At 46.6% G+C, this 15,000-nt stretch overlaps 2 protein-coding genes across 2 annotated transcripts in view; both read right to left on the bottom strand.

The window, feature by feature from the left end:
- mpp4b (MAGUK p55 scaffold protein 4b) overlaps nt 1-7,794 on the bottom strand; it is a gene marked incomplete at both ends in the record, with an annotated part of 11,156 nt that extends 3,362 nt beyond the window's left edge. Inside the window, 10 exons of the mRNA XM_080835962.1 lie at nt 254-312; nt 613-809; nt 1,716-1,787; nt 1,948-2,033; nt 2,283-2,364; nt 5,526-5,657; nt 6,234-6,317; nt 6,873-6,950; nt 7,476-7,597; nt 7,740-7,794. Coding sequence (XP_080692088.1) covers nt 254-312; nt 613-809; nt 1,716-1,787; nt 1,948-2,033; nt 2,283-2,364; nt 5,526-5,657; nt 6,234-6,317; nt 6,873-6,950; nt 7,476-7,597; nt 7,740-7,794 — 967 coding nt within the window. The remainder of the gene's footprint in view (nt 1-253; nt 313-612; nt 810-1,715; nt 1,788-1,947; nt 2,034-2,282; nt 2,365-5,525; nt 5,658-6,233; nt 6,318-6,872; nt 6,951-7,475; nt 7,598-7,739) is intronic.
- A 1,983-nt stretch (nt 7,795-9,777) lies between these two features.
- als2b (alsin Rho guanine nucleotide exchange factor ALS2 b) overlaps nt 9,778-15,000 on the bottom strand; it is a 27,712-nt gene continuing 22,489 nt past the window's right edge. Inside the window, exons 32-35 of the mRNA XM_080835976.1 lie at nt 14,462-14,523; nt 13,693-13,842; nt 13,005-13,101; nt 9,778-12,560 (exon numbers count right to left, since the gene is read on the bottom strand). Of these exons, the coding sequence (XP_080692102.1) occupies nt 12,522-12,560; nt 13,005-13,101; nt 13,693-13,842; nt 14,462-14,523 (348 nt within the window). The 3' untranslated portion in view covers nt 9,778-12,521. The remainder of the gene's footprint in view (nt 12,561-13,004; nt 13,102-13,692; nt 13,843-14,461; nt 14,524-15,000) is intronic.

Here is a 15,000-nt window from a genome sequence, read left to right as displayed (position 1 = left end):
ACAAAATGTTTCAGTTTTAACAGTTCTTTTGGACAAAGATATAAGATACAGTTTACTCTAAGCTCAAAAAAAAGTCTTTTAAATTGTACAATTTATATTTTATGTTGATTTGAAAACTTGTTTTTAAAAACTTGCATCTAGATGATTGTGCACCAAAAGCAACAAAAAGCTAAGGTCGAGGAGGACTGTGTTTATGTTGACATATTTGTTTAGTGGTAATGCTGGGTTCAGATGTAAATGTAGTTCTACTCACAAGTTTGGAGACCAGCTTGAGGTTGGAAAGGCTGTGACCACCAGAATTCTTTCTGCTTCCTAACACATATACACACACACACACACACACACACACACACACACACACACACACACAGAAACAGCAACAGCCAGATGACACAACGATGCATGCATACATTTGTATATGTACCTCATAATACGCACACACATACATACAACAAACAGATTACTCGTGTACATGCACAAAGCGGATTACTTACAAAACAACAACCGGTTGACCCTTTTATCTCTTCCATTGTTGACTTTTAACCCTGACATATGAGAACTGGAGGATATAATGGGTTGCTATGGCAACACGGGTGACCCCGCGACTCTGACCTCTTAAGCAGGCTGGTTGAGGGGATGAGGCCGGCGCACAGCGAGGTGCTAGGCAGTTTCTTGGCCTGCCACCAGAGGGCGTCTGTCTGGTCAACGATCTCAAGCACGTCTCCTTTGCGGAAGGCCATGCCGGCATCTACGCAGGGGATGGCCGGGTCCTCACTGGGGCTGTAGTTTGCCATGGCGCGCACGTACAGCTAACAGAGGTGGGGAGTTACAAAAAACAGACACACACACACATGCACACACACACACACACAGGCAGCCGGGGATGTGGAGACAAGCACAACAAGCAAACATGCATACACGTATTCTTACAAACAAACAAACAAACAAACAAACAAACAAACAAACACAAACACACAAACCAGAAGCTCAGACAGACAGACAGAGATGGGCAAACAGACAGACACACAAAGATACACAGATGGGAAGGAACAAATACATGCAGAAACAGACAAAGGAGTACACACACACACTCACACAAAGGAACACACACAGACACACACAAACACAAAGAGAGACACACAGGAGCACAGAGGAGATGCACAAAAAGACACACACAAACACACAGGCACACACACAAGCGGATACCTCCACAGACAAATGTGCACACAGACGCACGCAAACACACACACACACATACACACAGATACATTTACACACACCAGAACACATTAAGACAACAGAGAATAGGACCAGAAGGAATATTGCATTTAGAAGCCAAATGTCTGGGATTGTTCAGGCTTGATGTCTATTTATATTGAGTGTAGTACTTTCAGTGATTTAAGTTATTAGGCAGTGACTGATTCTAGAACAGATGTGGTTCCGATCTAGGTCATTTGTCTCATGATCAGCTCAGGTGTGTCTACAGAACAGGGGGATATTCCATGTATGTGGTTTAGTGACAAACCTGTACGTAAACTCAGAGTAAGTGGTAAACCTCCTAAATGAAGAGCCCTATGGCTTGGTTTTGCTAGGATAATGAAGCCATTGGGATTATGAGGTTTACCACGTACTTGAGTTGAGTTACTCAGGGTTGTCGCTAAACCACATGCTTGGAATCCCCCCCCCCCCCAGGTGCAGAGTGCCCCCCAGCTCACCATGGTCTGGTTGTTGACGGGCCGGTCAGTAATGGGGACCACTTTGAACATGATGGTGCTATGGGAGCCAGCCTGGAGAGAAAACAAATCCTTTTTTTGTTGCAGGATATTCACAGATGCAAGACACTGGATTTAGTAGCAACACAATGACATTGTGTGTGTGTGTGTGTGTGTGTGTGTGTTTCTGTGTGTGTGTGTGTGTGTGTGTGTGCGTGTGTGTAGGTAAACTAACCAGTATGTTTATTATCTGTTCCGGCTCCAGCCCAAACACAGGATGGCCATTGACCTCCACCAGTCGATCTCCTGCACGCAACAGGCCTACAGCACACAGATGAACACACAATCATGTTAATAAATACCTATATTCTTTAAACAATATAGCACCACATACTTCAGATTTTTGCTATTGAACTAAAGCAAATGATAATACCTGAAGATACCTTAATGCTGTAACCTTAAGAATAATAACACTTCTGTGTGTATGTTGGGACGAAGAGTGTTACCCAACACCCCACCCCAAACAGCAGTAGGCTGATATAATATCCTGATAGGTAGTTTTAGCCTTACCGCTGCGGTCAGCCAGTCCTCCATGGATGACCCGTGCCACAAAAATCTCCCCTGACGCCCCGTCCCGCCGTATTGTAGCTCCCTGAAAAGAGAATGAAGCAATTTAAAGATATTGAGGGGATATTTACACACACAGGGCTCCAGTGCACATGGGTCTGACGGTGTAGACAGCGTGAGGCGAGAGGGAGGTGAGGGTGTGTGAGGGCGGGCGTCTCTCAAAGTCGATGATGACAGAAGCAACGGCTGTATTCAAGGAGAGGAGGATGATGCCATGGCACAGAAATACAGAGGGACAGATACAGTGAAAGAATGAATGGAGGAGCGTTGTAGATTTTCCTCAGCTGATGGTGTTGTTGTAGAAGCTGATCAGCAGTAGTGACTCTACTTATCACTCTCGCCAGTGCCCCCTTGTGGGCGCCGGGTGGATGGATTCTTTTTTTGTTGTTAATCCATCCTACCGGTTATGTCTGAGAACGAATGATTCAGAACCAGAATATGAAAGATGGCCTGACTTGATGGATGCCAAGGACGCATAATGACAAAAGAGATGCATGCCAGTGTGGATTAGTGAGTGAGAGAGAGGACTGGCATGCAATGAAGGAAGGGTTGAATGTGGATGATTAAAAAAGGAAAAGAAAAACTCTTAACACGAAAAGAGGGTATGCATGAGAGCACGTTCGCACAGGCATACACACACACACACACACACACACACACACACACACACACACACACACACACACACACACCACACACATTACTGCCATATGCCCACACAGATGAGTCTGACACACAGCCAAGTTTGGGCCGTACCGGAGACACAAAGTCGACATGGCATGCTGATCTGAATGATGCATCACAGAAAGAAGGGGACGACAGGTGGGACAGTGACGCAGGACAGAGGTCATGGCCACAAATAGGTATTTTAGAGCTGCTGCATTACTTTTTTGGAACAGCTGAGCTAGATGCGTTTGGATTCTAGCAACTATGACAACAATTGCTCTGAGAGGAAAACTCCCAAACTAGTGTTATCACTGTCCAGATGTGCTGACCCAAACTAATGTTATCACGTTCCAAATGTCCTGACCCAAACTAATGTTATCACGGACCAGATGTGCTGACAAATAGGGAAATGTCCAACGATATGGACATCTCCATGATATCGTGTGAAACAAGGGCATGGAAACCAATGATTCTTGGTCACTTTATGCCACTCTGTGGTCTTTGGTAAACACCTAGTGACTAAAATACAAAATAGCATACAGTACAGCAGCTTCATGGAACCATGGTGATGTAGCAATGATAGAACATTCCACGGGTCACGAATGATATGGAAAGAAAAAACAAGGAAGCATTGCCTGTTTGACACCGTGCTGGAAGTTTCCGGAGGCAGAAGAGAAGAGTGTGACTGAAGAAGGAAGGACAGGTTCCGGGGGAAAAGAGTGCTGTCGTCGCTTCACTTCCTCTTCTTCTTTTTCTTCTTTTTCACCGACAGGCAGCCGGTCGTGTCGTTCTTCACCGGGGCTGGCCATGTGCCGTTTGGCAGAGATGGCTGTCCATTAGCAGCAGCCCTGCCTGGCGACACAGATGGCGTCCTCCTCCTTGCCCGGACGTTTGGTGATGCGGTAGCAGAGAGCTGATTGGACGAGTTCCCCCGTGGCCTCACTGGCCGCTCCAGGAAGTAGATGTCAGAGCCTGAGGATGAGGATGATGATGAGGATGATGATGATGAAGAGCAGGAGGGGCACCTGGCCTGGCGCCGGGCAGGAGAGCGATTCACAGGGCGCTTGCTGCGTGGGGAGTTCTTCATAGATGGCAGTTTGCTCACTGCATTGCTACGGGGTACGGCGTAGTCGTGCTTGTCGTCGCTGGGCGCCACAATATCAGGCACATTGGCAAGAAGAAATGCCCCATTGCTGGAAGCATTGCTAGGATGAGCAGCACCGTTGGGCACATATCTGGGCATTTGACTAGAACCATTACGGTTAACTGAAGCATCGCTGTTCGCCGTTTCTGTTGAGTTGCCAGGCGACACCGAGGCATTGCTGGCTGTGACCAGGCCCTGCAGCTTGTCCACGACCTCGGCGAGCATGGCGAGGGCCTGCGCGTTCTCCTGCACGCTCTCGGACATGCGCTCCGTAGCGGCGGCCATCTTGCGGCCCAGCAGGCACACGCCGTTGGTGCTGCGCTCCATGTGGCCGGCCGCCTCCTCCACGCTGGAGCGCAGCTCGTCCAGGCTCTCCTGCTTGGCCAGCGCCACCGGCTCCATGGGAGGGAACCCCCGACCCGGCCCACAGCCCAGGTCCCGACGCAGCTGCATGGGGCTGGGAGGGGCTGTTGAGGCCCGTGGGCGGGCGCAGGGGGAGAACGGAGGCAGCAGGCGCTCGTGGTAGTTCTGAGAGGGACAGTAGGTGTGGCAGGAGAGAGGGGAGAGAGTCCACGGCTGGGGCTGGAGATGGTAGTGAGGGGAACGGTGGTTGTGGGGAGAGCTGTTCACCTCCTCTAACATGTCATCTCCAGAGAGATAGATTGAGAGAGAAAAGGAGGGGAGGAAAATGAAATGGCGAATGATTGGTGAAGAATAAAGGAGTGAATCGTTTGAAAGAAAAAAGTAGAAAGTTAGTGAAACATGTTTGTGGAATTTTTAGATCACTGCAGAATCCTTAAAAAAATGTGCTGTAAGAAAACTAACAAGACTGAGCACAGAAGAATGACTAGTACTGTTCAGAATAGGCAAAAGATTTGATGTTTCATGGTTGCGTGGGACTTCTTTGAGGGACTTCTTTACCAATGACAATGGAGCTGCAGACAGAAGGGGCGGAGTGATTGAGCCCCCCTTCCCAGAATGCACTGCTCTCCTGGCACATGTTATAGCCTCTGATGGCGCTGGTGTTGCAGGTCAGCACGGGCTGTTTGGGGGGACCCAGAGTTGGGGGCGGGGGGGACAGCAGACGGGCTGAGGGGAGGCTACCCCTCCGGGGGGGACGTTGCCTCCTCCCTCCCTGCTTTCCAGCACCAGAACTCCGGCCCGGGATGAGCTTTTGGCGGGCCAGCCTCCTCAGCTTGTCCCATTGGCTGTGAACGCCCTCACCGACCCCCTTCTTACACAGATAGAAACACAACGTACAGTTATCACTGCCCACGTGGCACACAAGTGTCTAACGTCTAGCGTCTCTGTTGTATATGAGCAACTAAGTTTTGTGGGGGCTATTATCCCCCAAGACTGCGTGAGGCGTCACTCACCAGAGGCTGGTTGTTTTTGACCAGACAGACGATCCTCATGGCCTCCTCGTCAATGGGCAGGTCCGCGGGCAGAGGGGGCAGCACGGGTTCAAACTCCTTCTGGGCAACCATGTCGTGAGCCAGAAGCAAGGCCTAAACAACATCATTCAGACACAACGTTAACATCAAGTAACGTTAATGAACCTCCCCCCGCCTGAACCCACACATCTCTCAGATCTCTTCCTCATGGCTTAGGGGCATCATGCAGCATATACCTCCTTACAGTCGGACAGAGCATATACACTCGTCACTGTTTCAGGTGATAAAAACTTGATACTGCCATGGTTACATCCTCATTTTAACCAAGAAAATTGCCTTAGACTGCCTCACTGACTGACCAACCTGCTGGGATCAATGTCTAGCTCAAAAAAGTGAAACTTTTTTTTTGTACAAAAATGAAATGTAATAGAAAAAACAAAACAAAAAAATCAGGTCAACCACCCCATTTCAGCAGTGATTAACTCCAACATGATCCCGTTTCAAACTCAAAAGAACTGAGCCTAGATTCCCTCTACCTTTTACAATGCCCAGGCCAGACTCAGGACCTGTACACCTGTTCCTCACTAAGGCAGGTATTTGAGATTCTACCTTTTACACTGACCAAGCCAGACTCAGGACCTGTACACCTCCTGTTCCCCACTAAGGGAGGTATTTGAGATTCTTGCACACCTGAAAGTGAGGCCCCCTCAGGAGGTCATACAGCTCTCTGGCGTCGGGGGAAGGACCCACCATAGGTGTCACATCAGTCAGCACCTACACACACACACACACACACACACACACACGTATACATACATATATTAATATATACTCTCATACACACACTCACACACACACACACAAACACACGCTTATATACATAAATAAATATATACACTTACACACCCATAGACACACCCACACACACGTATATATACATACATAAATATATACAGTTACACAAACACACACACACACATACACACACGCATATATATACATTAGTAAAAACATACACATACACATACACATCCACACACATGTATAATATACATATATAAATACATACACATACACACCCACACACATGCACACGCCCATATCTAAACACACCTACCCACCCACACACACACACACACACACACACACACACACACACACACAAACACACACACACACACACACACAGACACACACACACACACACGGAGAAGGGGGATGGGGAAAGGATGTCTGACCGGGGGCTTAGTCAGTGTGTTAATGATCTGCAGGGCCGGAGCGGGTGGGGAGGTTAAGCTGCACTGCTAAGAGCAGCGGGGTAAATCTGACCTTGAGAGACAGACCCGAGGCGAACGGGAGGTAGGGCCTGGGGGACGACCGCAGGTACTGCTGTAAACATTCATACGCCTGAGAGACCGAAAGGATAAGAGAGGGAAGGGTGGAGGGAGGGAGGGAGATAGGGAAAGAGAGAGAAGTGGGTAGGGAGGGAGAGATGAAAAGAGAGCGAGAGAGAGAGACAAAGAGGAACGATTACAAAGTAGTTGTTCCAGCAAATAAAGTCTGTGAATCCCAAAATGAGTTCAGAAGGAAAACACTTTTTCTGCGGTATGGAGGTAAATAGTATCCGCCATCTGCCCGATCACTGGTGTCACGCTTAATAAATCAGCATCTCATACAGGGGGTGACGGGTATTTACTGGGTACAAACTGTGTGCATGAATTTATGTAATACAACACAGATAAGGTGAATGTTTGACACCAAGTCATCAGCCTTCACCATTGACACCAAGTCATCAGCCTTCACCATTGACACCAAGTCATCCATCAGCCGAAATGTAAATTAACTGATGATTTTTAGTAACGAATGATGTTAACTTGCAGTCCCTAACAGTAGCAAAGTGAACTGTGTCCAGAGAAACAGCAAGAGCCTGACCTTGAGTAGAGACTGTAGCCAGGGAGCCCCGAGGAGGCTGTAGAGGAGGTCGGCTCCGTTGATGTCTCTGCTGATGGAGTCCCTCACCTCCTCAACAACAAGAGCCAGGATCTGTGTCAACCCTGCAGCATGGAGTAGACGTGTTAGAGAACATCGCATTACACATCCAGAAGGAAACTCACTTCGGGTTTCTCTCACTGTCCAAGCACTGGTCTAACAGCATGACAATGGCAGATTAATCTTTTTAGGGTCTTTTCTTCTCACCATTTTCACCCAGGACGGGGGAGCTGGGAGGATTCGTCTCCAGTGCCGGCCTCATTGTAGGTCTTGCTGTCGAGTGGACTCCGCCTGATCTTCAGAGTGGATCCGAGGAAGGATCACAACAGGCTCAGACCTGATCCCACTAAGGCACCTGTCCGGATCTGATCCCTGTGCAGAAGATCATTCCCTGTCACTTAGGCCACCATCCACCATCCACCCTGCAGGTTTAGTTCCTAAGGTTGTATATCTACTGAAGTCATCTTGACAGTGCAATCCTCCTCAGCAGTTTCTAGCAGTGGGGGGGGGGGGGGGGGAGGGGGGCATGGATGTTTTTAATAGGAACGGTGAATAAAACAAGTTCAACACGACTTTATCCTTTAGCGAGCTCCTGTTGGGCTTAGCATGAGCCCAACACAGCACGACCAATCACTGGGTTAAGTACATAAATCCAGCTAGCTTACCTCTTCTTCTCCTCCTCCTCTCTCTCTCTCTCTCTCCCTCTTCTTCTCTCTGTGCCTCTGTCGTGTTCTCCTCTTCAACTCACTTCCCTTGCAAAGCTTTCCTGTTAAAGTAGAAACGCAGCTTCAGACTCCATGTTGGTCTCCATGAAGACTACCGAGGCTTTGTCGCTGACGAGCAAACGAGGGAGAACAGCCGGGGCAATATTCCCTTCTAGAGTGTCTCGGGAAAAGAGGGCAGTAATCCCTGTCTATCCGACTTAATCCCAAGTGGGTGAGTGAGTGAGTGTGAGAGAGAGACGAGTGAGTGAGAGAGAGAGGGAGGAAGATAGAAAGGAAGAGGGAGAGAAAGAGAAGGATAGAGAGAGGGAATGAGAGCACAGAGGGGTTTCCTTCTGTCCTCCTCTGTTCTGCGTTGCAATGGTGCTCTAAAGCTCAAAAAAGAAAGCAGTAATACAATTGAGTGTACCTACACACACACATACTCCACTCATACTCCACACACCTTGCACAAACACAGAAAACACATACATGAAACAGGACCCCAATGTTCTCCACACAGCGACCCCACCAGCACACACAAACAGACACATACATACACACACAGCTTCCATGCTAATGCCTTGCCATGTAGTATATACACAGACCAACCCTTGCACTAATGCGCTCTGAGTCACTCACTCTCTCTCACACACACACACATACAGCGAAAGAGTGGGATGAAATCCCTTTGCGTGTATCTAATCTGGGGTAGTATCTCACACTCATTTTCCAACCCCCTCCTAATGTAAAGTGAAGCCTTACCAGTCAAATACAAAATAAAGGCGAAACTGTCACTGAATATGCTATGGAGAATGCACCAGAGTGTACATGAATAGAGAATACCACAACAGTGAGGCCCGTCTACACCTATAAGGACTGGACTCTGTAAAGCGACTTAGAGTACTTAGAGAAGCGCTATATAAGAATGATGATTGATTGATTGATTGATTGATTGATTGATAAGGGATAGGGATCAAATGCATGATATTGAATCTATTACTGTTAAAGTTTGTGTTTCTGGCTGTGATGGAGTGCCGTCGCTCCACACGAGCATGTGTTCTGACTGCCGTGCCATCGAGCCTGGCTGTTTGGCGTTGCGGTCACAGTGCAGGTTTGGTACCCTGTAGACCTCAGAGTTCGAGGCCAGGTGGGCTGACCGCTCTCTCCCTTCGTTACAACTGGTGTCAGAAGTGAGATGGCTTGCCGTGAGGTCATCGAGAGGCGCGCCTAGTATGTAAAGCGTATAAGGGACCCCCAGATGGGTTGACCCCTGTATGAGGGACTCTACAGCAGGATGGAGAGGCAGTTGTAAGAGTCCGATCCAGAGGCCGATAAACTTTTTTCAACTCCATTGACTAGAAAGTAAAAGCGCTTGTGTATAAACTTTAAAAGTATCAGTTAAATCCCATCACCTGAACTGCATTTCCTCAGCACTATGACACATACGGGGGAATAAGATGTTTCTGTCTGTAGGTGTGGGTGTGTGTGTGTGTGTGTGTGTCTGTGACAGAGTGTTAGAAAATATATGCACGTCCACACTCTTCACTGATACAACAGTTTATTGCCCTTGTAAGTTATTGACTTATTGAGACAAAACCTTCTGTACATTGATCATACATTTACATTGATTAAAAAAAAGTGTACCCCCCCCCTCCTCCCCCAACACTGCAATAGGTACAGGCACACCCTAATAATCTCTTCCGAGATTGGCAGAACTAAAACTTTGGGCAAACTCCAAGGCGCACCAGAAATACAATCAGGAATTGTAATTTAAAAGTTACATCACGTTACATCATGCGACGCCTAGCATGTGAACGCTGGAAACAGACATGTGATTGCATTAAGACATCATGTTCCACCAGGACTCCAACCATCACACCAATACGCGCAGAGCAACACATCCAAACTCATCGACAAAACACACATGCATGCATGTAACAATCAAAGTCCTCTTGGACGCTTGCTGCTTGCTCACAGGACGAGACTGCAGCTTAATGATATACAACACTGAGTGGGAGATATTAAATAGCACTTTGTGAATCTACAGCTCATTTCATGTCCTGGTGCTGGTATCTTCACTGACATCCTCGCTCCATGAGATTATCATTCAGATTACCAACATAACTGGGATTACCATTGAAGCGTGATCTAATAGACTATGCTGAACCCTCGCACAACACTTTGAAGAATATCAACACAGGGGTCATCAATAAAATAACAAGTTAACCATTAAAAACAAAAATCACAGTTATTGCTGAATATAGTGTCTAAATAGGTTTGTGCCAGGGGCTGTATCGTTTGCCTATATTTACCCCAAATTTTGTATGCATGTCAGTCTATCACCCATTTGACAATATCACTGACTGGTAAGAGAAATTAAACTGGTCAAATACTTAAGTCATAAAGTTCGTCATCACAATCAAGAACTGATGCCAGGTAAACGAATTGTCAGTCTTTAACATATTCTTCCTGAAGGGCAAAGTCCAAGTTGTGTTGCATATAGATCAGTCACTCTGATGTATGGTGTGTGTGTGTGTGTGTGTGTGTGTCTATCCTCTGATCCCAAGGTCACTGATGGATACGTCAATCAAGCCCAGATGCTGTCAGCGCCTACCAAAGTGGTGCGCCGACCTTTGACCTTAAGAGCTATCATACGAACAGACAAATGACGTGATAATAAGAGCGCAGCCGAGGAGGATTACTTTCAGTACTGCACTGAGCTTCGACCTTAAGAGCTTTCAGTATTGCTCTCTGCTGGATGCGGATTGATCTCTTACACCTCTCAGTGACAGAGCATAGGACTGGATGGACGCACGATTTAGGACGGTTTTTAAGTCAGCTCTTGGCAAATTTGGCTATACCCTTTCGAGAGCTGGATTGAGACGAGGAGTGAGATTGTCAGAGTAGATATCTTTTCTTCCAGACATCATGTGAGTGCTCTTGGATTGGACATGAAGCCAGTGGGGTGGGGATGGGGTCTAGACAAGTTATCTTTTCCCACTTAATACAAATGCACACCAGACAGCTGTCGCGTGCGTGGCTGAATGAGGTCCTTCACGTGAGGTTACTTGGTTACTTGGTAAACCACCAACTACAAGCATTTGGTAAACTGCAAACAAAAATGGAAGCCAAAGGAGTATGTCTCCGACACAGATATGGAACTCGACACACCTCGTCAGATGATAACGATGTGCATATATCTGTAGAAAGATCCACGTAAACTGGTTTAACTTCTTCTCTCTCGTTTGGTTTGCACTTTACATCACTGTTGTCTACACTGTTGTGTCTTCCTCCTGTGGTGTCAGGCTTCTGATCGGCCATTTTGGAAAAGATCCCTCATGTAGTCACTCCGAAGCAAGAACAGTACTAAGAAACACAACTCAACCAGCTACAACACTGAGCTTAAAAAACTGGTATGATCAGGTGGCGACTCCATCAGAACACTTGAAGTCGCCATTGGAGGTCAAACCCACTGCTCGGGTAGGGTTAGAGCTCACATAGAAAAAGAAAAACAGCTTGAGTGTCTTCACCCTTCCTTCCTAACCCTGTCAGTTATTTGCATAACACTGAAATGTAAAAATAAAATGATTAATGATTAAATTATTTAAATTAACCTGAGCCACTGTACTCTCAAAGATGTGAATCTGTGTGTGCAGTCAGTGTAAACAATAACATTCGATATGGTTACTTGGGTCAGGCGACGTGTAAAGCTTAAAAAACAGGCTCGGACGCAACACCAGAGGAGTGTTTCTTTCCTAAAGCTCTAAACCTCCTCTGGAAATCCCGCAAGACAGTGAATGTGCTTCGCCATGGTAACAGTGTGAGGTCGTCACACAGGTGCTACGCATTGGTCTGTTTCTCCACCACAGTGGAACACCTGTAGATATGACAGCTTGACATCGCTGGTAAGACAGAACAATAACACGTCACAGGAACACTGCAAGGACAAAATGTTCCATTCCTCGGACAGCAGCCATTGGCGGTTCTATTGCAGAACACCCAGTGGTCACTAAAAATGTTGGGGAACACACACACAGTGGTTATAGAACATGTCACAGGGGAACCGTAGTGTGTAGGTGTGGATGAGTGTTCTTGACTCTTGACTTCGGCCAGCCTGCTGGATGCAATTGCTACCCAACACTGAGGAAGAGAGAGATGAAACTGTTGATTGGGCAGAAACCGAGCCCAGCACTTCTGAGAGAGCCTGCTACTGGGTCCTTCTTCTGTCAATCACTCTTTCATGATTTGTGATCGGTTACGTCCTGTCACTTAGCAAGCCCAACTACTAAGTGATCTTCTCATGCTGGATCTGGTAGTAAGAAGCCTGAATAGGAATAGAAGAGGGGGTGGAACAGAAAGGGTTGATGATAATTACATCTCATCATATTTGAGGAATACACACGGAATCTCAGTGTGTACTTGTGTTGATGTGTATGTGCGTGTGTATGCATGTTTTTCTGTCTTCATCTGTGAGTGTTAGCATCTGTGTGTCTGTGTTTGTGTGTGTTTTCGTGTCTACGTCTGTGTATGTATGTCCATATTTGTGGCAACATCTGTGAGTGCATGTGTACATGTGTCAGTGTGTGTGCGTGCTTCTGTGTGTGTGCCCAAGTGTGTGTGTGTATGTGTGTGTGTGCGTGTGTGTGTGTGCGCGTCTGTGTGTGTGTCCAATTGTGTGTGTGTGTGTCCAAGTGTGTGTGTGTGTGTGTGTGTGTGTGTCTGTGTGTGTGTCCAAATGTGTGTGTGTGTGTGTGTGTGTGTTGAATACCTTGAGTGTAGTGAACATGATGCCATGCTCCCCATGCTGTACACACGGATCCATCAAGTCCTCAATCAGGTTGACCTCTGAGCCTAGATTCCTAATACTGTCAAAAAAAACAGCAAGAGGGTAACCCAGATCAGCCAAAAGCACACAGCTCATTTTATTCATTTCATTAATTCATTTCATGCATTTATTTAATGTGATTCCATCACACTTACATGATTGATGCCCTGTGATTATCCACTACACTCTGAGTGTGTGTGTGTGTCTGTGTGTGTGAGTGTGTGTGTGTGTGTGTCTCTTTCTCGCTACTAGTCTACAGAACAGACACTAATCCACAGCTGTGATTACCGCTGTCTGTCTAGGAGTCACTGAACACTTCTCTTTTTTTATTTCTATGCATTTTACATTTCAATTGATTATTGATTGATTATTAATTGATAATTCATTTATTTTGAGGCTCTTTTAGCAGGGGACTGATTGCCTGACCCTCATCATAAACATAAGCATTTGCACCGGCTAAAAGGAGAATGTATTAGTAGAAGTACAGCACTGTCCAGAGCTTTGAAATAGAACAGCCAGGTTTTGACCAGATCATGAATACACGTGTAGAATGAAGTATCAAACAGTTAACTAAAGATCAGACTTGGACTTTAACCTTCCTGATGCAGCCAGTAGGGGGTGATCTACATACCGGGCGCGCAGGACCACGTAGAGGAACACAGGGAACAGGTCGTCCATGGACCACAGGAAGTCCTCCTTCAGCAGCGCCAGCACCTCCCGTGTGATCTCCTCGAAGGTCAGCTGGATCACGTGCAGCTTGTCTGAGGGCGTGAACGTTGTGCTGCGTGAAAGAAAAGACCGCATGAATGATGATGTAGGAGGAGCGAAACAGGAGGAACAAAAGGAAAACTGATACTCCATACTGTGCATCACACAGGAGCATTATATTCCCCCATTTCCTGCACAGGCATACGTGTAAATAATGGAGGAGGAGGTGAAGCGCACAGATATGACACACTGAAAGAGTGGTTCTTAGTAGTAGTATTGTTGTAGTTTAAAAGTATGTAGTTTTAGTATGTTTGAAGTTTAGTAGTATTGTAGTAGTCTCAGTATGTTTGTAGTTGAGTAATAATAATAATAATAATAATAATAATAATAATTCAATCTTATATAGCGCTTCTTTAAATACCCAAAGTCACTTTACACAGAGTCCAGTAGTCATTCATACATACACAGTCATACGGGTGGTGGTAAGCTACATCAGTAGCCACAGCTGCCCTGGGGCAGACTGACAGAAGGGTGGCTGCCAATCAGTGCCTACGGCCCCTCCGACCACCACCACCAACAATTAGTAGTCTCTACTATTGTAGTAGTCTCAGCATGTCAGCATGTAGTTTAGTAGTATATTTGTAGATTAGTAGTAGTAGTGTTGTAGTAGTTGCAATATGTTTGTTGCCCACCTTATTTGCTGCAGGGTCTCCACTGCAGAGGCAAAGCAGGCATCCTTTGTGCTGGTGACCACCTGCCAAACATAAAATACAGTTATGATTAACTAATCATTACTAATTACATACACACTCTTACAACAATTATGAACGGTCTAATAATCAATTGTCATCCATCTGTAGGTGTGAGCTATCTGTAAGAGCGTCTGCTGTAGCTGTTTGTGTGTGTCATGGTGTGCTCTTTTTCCTGCAGATGGCTGCCTGCCTGCCTGCATGATGTGATGTGGGTTAAATATTGTCCTACTTTTAACCTGGTTTATTTAGCAACACCATTGAGGTGAACTCCTTGGCAGATGTGAGAGGAGAGGAGGGTAGTTTCCCCGTACCTGGGGGACCAGGTGCCCTGCAGGCCGTACCTGTTTAAAGCACTGCGAGGTCCGTAGAGACTCACCTTTCACCTCCTCTTTGTCCAAGTGTGTGTGTGTGTGTGTGTGTGTGTGTGTGTGTGTGTGTGTGTGTGTGTGTGTGTGTGTGTGTGTGTCTGTTTGACTGTA

This window comes from Sprattus sprattus (assembly GCF_963457725.1).
Source record: "Sprattus sprattus genome assembly, chromosome: 3".
Classification (NCBI taxonomy): domain Eukaryota; kingdom Metazoa; phylum Chordata; class Actinopteri; order Clupeiformes; family Clupeidae; genus Sprattus; species Sprattus sprattus.
Note: the sequence above shows the minus strand (reverse complement) of the source record. Positions and strands in the feature narration are given on the sequence as shown.